At 36.9% G+C, this 11,704-nt stretch overlaps 1 protein-coding gene across 1 annotated transcript; it reads right to left on the bottom strand.

The window, feature by feature from the left end:
• Window positions 1-7,927: 7,927 nt before the first annotated feature.
• On the bottom strand, window positions 7,928-9,457 carry LOC135194612 (uncharacterized). The gene has a single exon (XM_064220226.1). The coding sequence runs from the start codon at window positions 9,396-9,398 to the stop codon at window positions 8,415-8,417; it is 984 nt and encodes a 327-aa protein (XP_064076296.1). The 5' UTR covers window positions 9,399-9,457; the 3' UTR covers window positions 7,928-8,414.
• Window positions 9,458-11,704: the final 2,247 nt, after the last annotated feature.

Here is an 11,704-nt window from a genome sequence, read left to right as displayed (position 1 = left end):
ATACTGATTTTGCCCGCAACCCGATCTTGACAACGCGACATATAGTTGGCCGTGTGAAAAGCAGTCTTGACGTAAATCGATTCCTACGTGTTTAAATGTTTGGCCCTGTGATTTATTAATGGTTACGGCAAAAGATAACTTAATGGGAAATTGAATTCTTTTAAAATTAAAAGGTAAATCATTTGGAATCATTGGGATGCGAGGTATAAGCACTGTTTGACCAACTGCCGGACCAGTCAAAACTGTTGCAACGATCACGTTATTGCGAAGGAATTTTACTTGAAGGCGGGTCCCGTTACATAAATTTGGTGGTTTAAGATTTCTGAGTAAAATTATCGCAGCACCTATTTTTAACTTCAGGGAATGTGGTGGAAGGCCGCTCGGGTTTAAAGAATTGAGAAACTCTTGTGGGTAATGGACAGCATCTTCTTGATCCATTACATTATCAATAGATGTGTAGGTAGTTATATCGCCTGGAAGTTTGGTTAAAATTAGGTCGTTAATTTCGTCAACGCTACTATTTCTCGCCGCCAATATTGCCCTTTGACACATCCATTGGTAATTTTTATTTTCTATTTCGACGATATTAGGGTAAACTTTTGATATTAAATCCTCTATGCTAGTCACTTTTTCTCCTAAATCGCGATCAATTTCAATTTTATTTTCAGAATGAGGTACTTTTCCATCTCCTATTAAAAGTAACTTTGAAGGAAAATTTGTACTTCCTCCCCCCAAATGTGCTCTCATATTCGTAGATAGTTTTAAGGTATGGACAAATTTCCATAACGGTGAACTTTTAAGGCAAGACCTTACAATGTCTGCTCTAGTTCCTCTTAAAATTACCGGTAAAGTTTGTCGAAAATCCCCAGAAAACATAATGGTAATCCCACCCATAATTTTATCACAATTTCTAATATCTCTGAGAGTTCTATCTAGAGCCTCTACATGAGCTCTATGGATCATGGTACATTCGTCCCAGATAATTAAAGAAACGTCTTGTAAAACTTTACCCAGAGGGCCATTTTTGCGAATAGAGCACACGCTATCTTTTTGTAAAGAAACAGTTAGAGGCAGCTTAAAAGTGGAATGAGCTGTGCGTCCACCTGCTAATAAAGTTGCCGCAATTCCTGACGACGCAACTGCCAAGGCTATTTTTCCCTGAGACCTTACTTTTGCTAATATGAGATTAGTAATAAAAGTCTTTCCAGTTCCACCTGGAGCATCCAAAAAAAATATTTTTCCTTCGTTAAAACGAATACTGCACATAACACGATTGTACGCCGTCACCTGGTCATTGACTAATTTTGGTTCATTTTCAGTAATATACTCATTTAATTCATTTACATCATACGGCTTCCGTAGTGCTACTTCTAAAGGATCTAAATTATTATGTGAATTATTCCATTTTGATGCAGGAAGCCCAAAATCAGTCAATGATTTATCTGAAATTTCATGAATTTTATCTTCAATTAAGATAAGTCCATCATTGTATACGTTATCAGTATAGGCTAATGTTAGATCCTGATTTTCATTACGCATTCTGTTTAATATATCTTCACATAAATCATTGCGAAATTTATTCCATAACTCTAAGGGGTAAGATGGCTGGCAAAATATAAGGATGATAGTAAATAATTCTCTTAATTTTGAGGCTGGTTCGGACATGACAGCATCTGACATGGTATTTTGCCAATGTTCATCTCCCTCCAATAAGCCTAATTCCTTGCAAGCGCATTGATAAGTTTGGAAAATAACACCATTAACGGTCCTTAGATGTTCAAACGACATTGGGCCGCGAACATATTGCAGTAACATTCTTAAATAGTAACATTCAGTTTGTGTTGGATGAATGTTATAGACGCGGCCTAAAGTTGTATCTTTTTTTACACCGGGATATCTTTCAACATCTTGACCACGTTTTCTTCTAGAAAAGGAATTTCTTTCCCAAACGTAATACTGGGGTACTTCGTGATATAAAAGAGTTTTTGCAAAATCATCTCTTTTGCAAAGAACAAAGAACGCTGTAAGTGTCGTTGGTGATGGGTTGTTGACGCGATCTTGAAGATTTTCATTGTTATAAAAATAAACTCTTTGTCCATTTTCCAAATGTACTGCTAAATGAACTACCGCTGGAAAACGTTCATGAATAGGAAATTGAAAAATTCTCCAGAGCGCTTCTGAAGAACTTTAATAGCGACCGTTTAGATATTTTTCTACCTCATTGTTATTATTTTGTAACGAAAATGTGGCTTGATCAGAACCTTTATGAATATACTTACAGATGTACTTAATAGCTTTGACCGATTGACAAAACTCTACGTTAATGTGTGCATTAAAAATTCTTGATAGTACTGGATTATAGGGAACAACCCACCTATTATCCACGTTGATTTCTGTACCTTTGACAGTAATGATCGCTGTGTTTCCACCATTATCTGGAGACCTGCGCCTGTAGGTTGGGTATCCGTCTTCGCCGGTTTGTGTTTCTGAAATAAAATGCCTAGGGAACTTTTTCGAACAAATGTTTTCTTTCATACATGGTGAATCAAGATTGTAAAATCCGCAAGGACCATGTATCATAGTTCTTATGACAATATTATGAAGAATTGGATCTTGTTGTTTGTCAGGTATTTCAGCCGATATTATTGCATCTATAGAATCTGGTTGTACTTTGTTAGCCAGCCATAATAAAATGTGGGCGTGAGGTAAACCTCTTTTTTGCCATTCTACGCTGTAAACGAAAGCTTTAGATGGTCCAAAGATATTTTTCCTCGTTAATAGGTCTATCATTTTTTTTAATTTTAAATGAAATACTCTAGAAACCAAATCATGTCTGTGGTAAGAATGTTGATCAGGTAATAGCTCATTTTTTATTTCTGCCCATTCGGAGTTACATGTGAAGGTAATAAAGAGGTCTGGTCTTCCAAACTTCCTAACATAGGTCATGGCATCTTGACTTTTTTCATTCATGTATCGGGGGGATCCTGTAAATGACGATGGCAATATAACGTGCTGGCCAATATTAGAAGCGTCTGTATTGCCGTCATTAGCCACGGCATCTCTTAAATGAATATACTCTTCTGCTCTTAATTTTTTTTGATTTCTTTTGATGAAATCCAGTCTCTCAGAAATCATTTTTGCCGCCATATCGACACAATATTGGTTGAATAATCCTTTGAAGTAATGTAAGCTGTTAAAGTCATTTATTCTTACCATGAGTCTAAATGCATAAAACTGCATACACGATATTGTTTTAGATCTAGCAGCAGTATTCTGCTGTGGAATATTTATACAGTATCCGTCACTTCCAAAGGGGAACAGTAAAGGATATTGAAGTGGGTCGTACGATCTATGAGTTTCAGAAACTCGTTGAAGTCGGCCTTCTCTATTATTCAACACAATATCTCGGGAACCTTTTTCTTCATCTATTAAAAGAACAGCTACTTCATCTACTATTGGCGCATTATACCGACCTCGATGCTCGTTAGGAGGTTTCACATCAGCATGAATAATAAGTTTCAAATCATGCGTTGATCTATTTTCGAGATTGTATTTAAAACTGTGAATATACGTATTATGATCGTGAAGATATGTTTGGAGAGCGTCGATAAGATCAATTTGCAAGGTTGGGTTTATGTTTGAGCGCAAGGATATCTGATCTGCATGAGACACAAAATATATTTGTAAAAATTCGGCTTGTGCACCTTCAGCTGGAAGTAAATTACCGATCAAATGATAAACTTGTCCCTGGATTTTGAAAGTAGGCATAAAGTTTCCCTCACGAATTTCTTTCGCACCAAATGAAGTCATTTGAAAAAGTGTATTATACTGCCTTGAGTGATTTAAGAAATGCTTTGAGGATGGATTTGAGCCTGATATCAGTTCTTTAAAAACTGACGTTGGTTCTGGAATTTTAGGTATATTCACTTTGCCACCACTACAACACAGTCCAGGACTTTCTGCCGTCCATTTTTTTGCTTGGCAGAAGTCGCATATTTTAACCATTCCGCCAATATCAATATCATTTAACGCAACGTAGTCAAGAGAACGATCATAAGCAAACGCAGAATTCAAAAAATTATGTTGCCTGCGAGTTCGACTTATTAATGATCTTGCATTTTGCTGTGCTAGTCGATGGGAACGTTCAACGCTTGATTCCCGATCGCGGTTTGCTGAAGTTCGGGAATTTTGTGCGGCCAAACGTTGAGAACGTTCAGCGCTTGATTCCCGATCGCGGTTTGCCACAGTTCGAGAATTCTGTGCGATCAAACGTTGAGAACGTTCAGTACTTGATTCCCGTTGTCGATTCACCGAAGTTCGGAAATTTTGTAAGGCTAACCTCTGTGAACGTTCAACGCTCGATTCCCTAGCACGATGTTGTTCACTGACCGTTCTTTGATTAGCCAACCTCTGCGTATTGTCTTCAGCTGTTTCATTGCTACGCAAAATGCGCAGACGCTTTGCATTAGCAGTCTGCCGAGAAAGGTTAGTTCTTTTTCTAGGCATTATAGTGACGAAAAAGATAAAAAAAATGTAGGTATTAAATTTAAACCAAAACGTATCTTGTAATCAATAAAAACAAACATAAGGTAAATAATTAAGTACCCGATAATATAATGAAATCTGTATTGAAAAAAAAAGTATTATAAAGGTTATTTAATTATTTCGATATTTTAACGTAATAAAAAAACCATATATGTTTTAATAAACAAAAACCTAACCAAATCAGAATAATTATGCAGATGACAACCACTTCTAATAAACAAAAATTTTGACAAAAAAAAAACTGACTTCAAAAGAGAAAAAAAATAATATGCTCTAAAAAGTAAAAAATAATTGCTTATTATTCTACAACTTAATAATCAAGTAACTTATTCTACTTACCAATATGTAGGTACGTTCTGTGTTTCCACGCAGGGAGATAAGTATGTACCTACCCACTTTAAATCTAACTTAACACAAACCTATGAATAACAAACAATGATCACAATATTTTTTAGATTTAAACTATGTAAAATGAAATTAAAAATATTTAGACTATTTAAAAGTCAGCAAAGTTATTACGATAATATATTATAGTTAAAATTATTGTTATTTTTGGAGTCGGTGTCAGCCAAGATAACGCAACAATACGCTACGTATTAACACAATCACGTTAAACACAAGCAAACCGTGAAACAAAAATGTAGCCGATATTTAACTCGAAAAATGACAATGAGGATGGTGTAGATATAGAATTACAAAAAGTTTGAAACAGTTCGTAGTCAAGTGACTCGTAACGCTTCTTTCTCTTGTCTGGTTACGGGCGTGCCCGACACGTCCTTTTAAGAGCTCCCCCCTCCCAAACAAATAGATAATATATATTCACTATCATAAAAAGTAATTGTTCTTTGTCATCAGTGTAAATCTTAAAGGTCGCCATAAAATTTAATAATTACCAACATCTGTGTTTTTATTGCTTATTGTTATACGGTCAATTATGACAACCCTTTTCTTAAACATAAAAGAAATATTGTACAATAGTGCACGATTGCGAATATTTTTTTTGTTAACAATTCGATGCAGGTGTATCGACATCTGGATGTAAGACAAAAGAAAAAGTCAATTGTAAATAAATAAATCACAAACAAAATTCATACTCTGCCTAAACAAACAAAACGTTCAACAGGAAATGTAATAGTAAATCTGAAAGACTTTTTTTTGTCTTGGATTAGGAGAAAAGTTCATGAATTGTAATACCTGACGGTAGACATGTTTGCTTAAACACTCAATTTTGATTCCAATTTTCTGTCATTATATAGGACCACTATGTACGTATAGGGTTTAAAAAAACATCAAGAAGAAGTGTATTTATCGATAGACCAGATTTACAAATTTGGATTATATCATATATTTACAAACCTACTTTGGCTGACACCGCCTCCAAAAATAACAATAATTTTAACTATAATATATTATCGTAATAACTTTGCTGACTTTTAAATAGTCTAAATATTTTTAATTTCATTTTACATAGTATAAATCTAAAAAATATTGTGATCATTGTTTGTTATTCATAGGTTTGTGTTAAGTTAGATTTAAAGTGGGTAGGTACATACTTATCTCCTTGCGTGGAAACACAGAACGTACCTACATATTGGTAAGTAGAATAAGTTACTTGATTATTAAGTTGTAGAATAATAAGCAATTATTTTTTACTTTTTAGAGCATATTATTTTTTTTCTCTTTTGAAGTCGGTTTTTTTTTGTCAAAATTTTTGTTTCTAAAAGATTCGGCCGAGTATCGCTAACGTGCTCCTTAGAATTGTTCAGTTCCCTTCCGTACCGTTACTTTGTCATGGATCCTATGCTCAGAACCTTACCAAACTTTCACCATAGTACCCTTGAAGTATATCCTTTATAATAAAAAAAGAATCATTAAAATTGGTTGGCACAATTTTGAGTTATTCACCTATTTATCGCGCACATACATAATGCACATTTAAGACTTATATCGTTTTCATAGGGATACCATCATCGTAACAGGATAAAATTAAAATGGGGCCCCACGGGAAGCACTACTTTTCAAACAAAAAAAATTATCAAAATCCAGTGAAAAGTTATGAGGTAACAAACATATAAAAAAAAAAATACAGACGAATTGATAACCTTCTCCTTTTTGAAGTCGGTTGAAAACAAACAATATTAACTTAAACGTAATAAGATAAACAAACCGAACAATAAGAAGTTTAGATTGTTTCTCCTTTGGTGTTATTTCATAAGGTGATTATAGTACAACCGTGTTGAATATGCTTGAACGTAATAGAAATTACTTGAAATATTGAACTACTAATTTATTTGTGTAGTCATTTTAAACGATATTCACCTATTTGCTTATTTGCATAATTTATTTTCTCAGTGATGATTAATCTGCTTCGGTGAAAGTATCGCTCGCCATTTTGAACATTTTTCGTGTGTAATGTAATTTTTATACCTTATTTATACCGTGAAAAGTTTTAATTGTTTACTTGCAAAGTACGAAGGAATGTTCATTGACATTTTATCTTATATCGTAAGTTAAAACTACAGCAGATTATGATTTAAATGTAATCGATTTTAAACGATAAAAAATAATGAGCAAATAAGCTGATAACAAAACCTAATTTTGATAAATAATTTAACTATTAAGAATGTTAATTTTTTTAAGTCGTTATGTGCATTGCTACTTCGCAGAACTACACCCGCGGGTGAGAGTGGCGAGCGCGGCGGCGGGGCTGACCCGCCTCCCCCTCAGCCGCCGCCGCGCCCCGCCTGCTAGCGCACTCTTAACGAATAGACATATAGTGTCACGGACTTTTTTTTTATTATTAAAAGAGGAATATATCTTTCATACACATTTTTTGAGTAACTTAAAACGTTTATGCTGCGCACGCATCGAAAGTCCATAAATGTGAATAATTTTCCCCGTTTTTGCAACATTTCTCACTGTCGCTGCGCTCCTATTGGTCGCAGCGTAATGTTATATAGCCTAAAGCCTTCCTCTATAAATGGACTATTCAACAAAAAAAGAATTTTTCAAATCGGACCAGTAGTTCCTGAGATTAGCGCGTTTAAACAAACAAACAAACAAACTCTTCCGCTTTATATATTAGTATAGATAAGATTGAGAACAGCAATTCTTCTCAGACATGGAAATTCCTACAATCTCTAGGTATTGGACGACAAGCATCCAGGATCCCTCATACTGTTGATCTCAATGCTCTGAACGGATTTTTTGCTAGTACTGTCCTAATGAACAACAGTGATATAATTAGTACTTTAAATCATTTTAGATCCTTGCCTATTCCTAACAGACCCTCTTTTCACTTTTCCCCAATTACTGCTAGTGACGTTAAGGCTGTAGGGGTACTGGTCCCTAGCTTACTTGTTACTATTCGTAGATATTTCTTGAGTAAAAGAACACTTTCTTGCTGGTCGGATCGGAATGATTTTATTTTAAAAATGTGTCGATATATATACAAAAACTAGGAATAATATTATCCAATGAAATAATTACAGTGCATATTTACAAATTCTTTCGTCCAAAGAAAACGCTTACTTTTCTACCAATAGAAAGTTACACAATTTACAATGATAAAAATTATGATTCAGCCAATTAAAAGTTATACATTACAATTGAAAATATTTTGGAAATTAAACTACGAATTAAATGTTCGATTTTTCGACCAATGACGACGCCGCAATTTCGTATGTTCATTTCGTGTGTTGACACGAAAATCCGATAGAGCGCGCTGGGTAAGCGCCGTATGCGCTTGCCGATTTTCGCGTAGTATAAATAGCTCCCGAATTTGGTTTTTAATTTAGTCGGAGCGCGTCTCTGGACGTCGACGCATGTATGAACAATAATGTAGAATGCAATTCCTACATCACTCCCCTTCAAGAAAATCGTACCTTAGGTTTGATTTTTCTTCCAGATCTTGTTGTATATTCAGATGTCGTATTGGGTTGACGAGGTAGTTCTTCTGGTGATGAATTCGTATTGTAGTAGGCTGGTTTGAGTCTATCTAAACTAACGACTGATGTACGTAAGGGCAATTGAATTTTGTAAAATTTATCGTAGCGTTTTAAAACTTTATAAGGACCATCGTACGGCGGCGTAAGCGGAGCTCGAACCATATCATTGCGCACAAACACATGCGTACACGTTGTTAGGTCTTTGTACACGAATGGTTTATGTTGAGAAGTGTGTTTGCGTGGCGCTGGTTGTAGCGTTGCCATGGTTTCCGTTAGGCGGCGTACGTACTCTGTGTCATTTATATTTGATTGTGTAGGCACGAAGAAATCGGCAGGTATTCGTAATGTTGTTCCGTAAGTCATTATTGCAGGACTAAAATTATCTTTTCTTAACGCCGTGCGTAAGCCCAATAGCACGGTGGGTAATTTATCCGTCCATTGTATTATGGCTTCTCGTGCTATCAGTGCCGCTTTTAATGTTCGATGCCATCGTTCGACTTGGCCATTAGATTGTGGATGATATGCAGTGGTTCGAATTCTTGTTATTCCGAATTTTTTCATTAAGGATTTAAATAGCTCGGATTCGAACTGGCGGCCTTGGTCCGTAGATATGCGTAGCGGGCAACCGAATCGTGCGATCCAGTTTTCATAAAAAACTTTAGCTACATTCTCGGCGGTAATTTCTTGCACCGGCACTGCTTCGGGCCACTTCGTACAGCGATCTATCACCGTGACGCAGTATCGATAGTCGTTTGACGGTGGTAGCGGTCCGATTATATCGATGTGTACATGTTCGAAGCGCTGCGACGGTGGAAATTGGCCTAAGGGTGTTACGACGTGTCGATGTATTTTTGCTCGTTGACAATTAATGCATGCTTTAGTCCATATTCCGACGTCTTTATTCATGTTGGGCCAGAAGTATTTCGTGGTTAGTTGTTTTCTAGTGGTCCGTACGCTCGGATGACATAGTTCGTGTTGCGCTTTAAATGCAGCATAGCGATATGTGTTCGGCAGGTACGGCCGCGGTGTGTCAGTAGACAGCTCGCACGTGATTGGTTGGCTTATTCCGGGCATCGCGATAGTTGTAAACCGTAAGTTCGGTTGATTTCGAATTGACTTTAATTCTTCGTCATTACTCTGGTCGATTGCTAATTGAGTAAAATCAATTATAGTTGGACACTGGATGTCTTCTATGCGAGAAAGAGCGTCGCGAACTATGTTTTCTTCGCCTTGTATGTAGTTAATACTTGAACAAAATTGACTGATGAAATGTAGTTGTCGTTCTCTACGTGGTGTGTCGGTACTCTTAGCTTGGCAATGTAATGCGTAGGCGAGCGGCTTGTGATCTGTGTACACGTTTACTTCGCATCCCTCGATGAGTCGTCGGAAGTGTTTTACAGCTGTATATATTGCTAATAATTCGCGATCATATACACTGTAGCGGCGTTGTGTAGCGCTCATTGCTTTTGAGAAGTAGGCGAGTGGTTTCCATTTATTATTAACTTTTTGTTGTATTACGGCGCCGAGACTATGATCAGAAGCGTCCGTCATGATACTGAGAACACTACCGGGGACTGGATGAGTCAGGGTTGTAGCTTCTAAAATGCTTTGGCGGCAATTTTCAAATGCTGCATCGGCTTCCGGCGTCCAGTCGATCGGTGTTTTATCGTTCTTTTTGCGGTTGTGTAAGTACTTATTGAGATGGTGTTGAAGTTCAGCTTGATGTGGTAGACAGTCTCGGTAGAAGTTAAGCATGCCGAGAAATCGGCGTAATTCGACTATGGTTTTAGGTTTCGGATATTTTGAAATAGCTTCGATGCGATCTTGAGTAGGTTTTATTCCTTCTGCCGAGACTTCGTAACCGAGAAAATTAATTTTGTTTTTTCCAAACTCACATTTTTCGATTTTCAATGTAACTCCGAATTTTTGTAATCGTTTTAATACTTCATGTAATAATTGAATATGTTTTTCTTCATTTTCTGAATATAGTAGAATGTCATCGACGAAACAAAAGCAATTTTCCACGCCTCTGAGAACTTCGTGCATGAATCGTTGAAATGTTTGACTCGCGTTGCGTAGTCCGAAAGTCATGCAGTTGAATTCGAAGAGGCCGAACGGGGTTATAATTGCGGTTTTCTGTGCATCTTCTTCAGCGATTGGTATCCAGTAGTACGCCATTTATAAATCAAGCTTTGAAAATACTTTTTTGTTATGCAGTTGATAGGTAAAATCTTGTATGCGTGGTATTGGATAGCGGTCGGGTTGAGTGACCGCGTTTAATCTCCTATAGTCACCGCAGACTCTTAAACCGCCGTCCTTTTTCATTACAACATGTAACGGGCTAGCCCACGGACTATTAGATGGTTTACAAATGCCCATTTCCAACATATTCTCGAATTCAGTCTTCGCAGCTTTGTATTTATCCGGCGGAAGCGGACGTGGTCGGGCGAAGAGAGGTGGGCCAGTTGTTTCTATATGGTCGACGACGTTGTGTTTCGAAGGTTGATTGAGAGACATCGGTCGAATTACGTCTGGATATTGCTTCAGTATATGATAGTAGGCTTGGTTAGTCCCGATAACGTGTAATGTTCTTGTTTCAATTTCAGCGCCTGTTGATATTTCAATAGCATCAACTGAGAGATCAGTGATTTTATCTATGAGTTTCTTTTTGTGCAAGTCTATTAGCAACTTGAAATTACGTAGAAAGTCTGCTCCCAGGATCGATGTTTTAACGTCGGCAATAATGAAGGTCCATAGAAAATTACGTCGCAAGCCTAAGTCGAGTTTGACAGTCTTTACACCATATGTGTTGATTGGTGTATTGTTTGCGGCAAATAATTTGCAGGCGCTTTGAATTTGTGATTTGTTCCGATCTGTTGCTTTTAAAACAGATATGTCTGCGCCAGTATCCACAAGGAAACGTTCATTTGAGTTGCGATCGTAGACACATAGGCGGTTGCTTGTGAAGGGGACATCGAGATCCGCCGTCGTCGATGTCGGAGCTAGTTTAAATGATTTGTAGTATCTTTTTTCATTCGCCTGCAACAAGGTGATTCGCAACGTTTTGCTTTGTCGCCGAATCGGTAGTGATATTTGCATTCCCATGTTGCGTCGCCGGGCTTCACAGCTGATTTATTGCGATATGACGAGCTAGGACGAGATCGTGATTGTGAGCGGTAATGTTGTCTTGATTGATATCTATATTTTGAGCG

The sequence above is a fragment of the Vanessa tameamea genome, chromosome W (assembly GCF_037043105.1).
Source record: "Vanessa tameamea isolate UH-Manoa-2023 chromosome W, ilVanTame1 primary haplotype, whole genome shotgun sequence".
NCBI classification, from domain to species: Eukaryota; Metazoa; Arthropoda; class Insecta; order Lepidoptera; family Nymphalidae; genus Vanessa; species Vanessa tameamea.
This window is presented reverse-complemented; position numbering and strand designations above follow the sequence as displayed.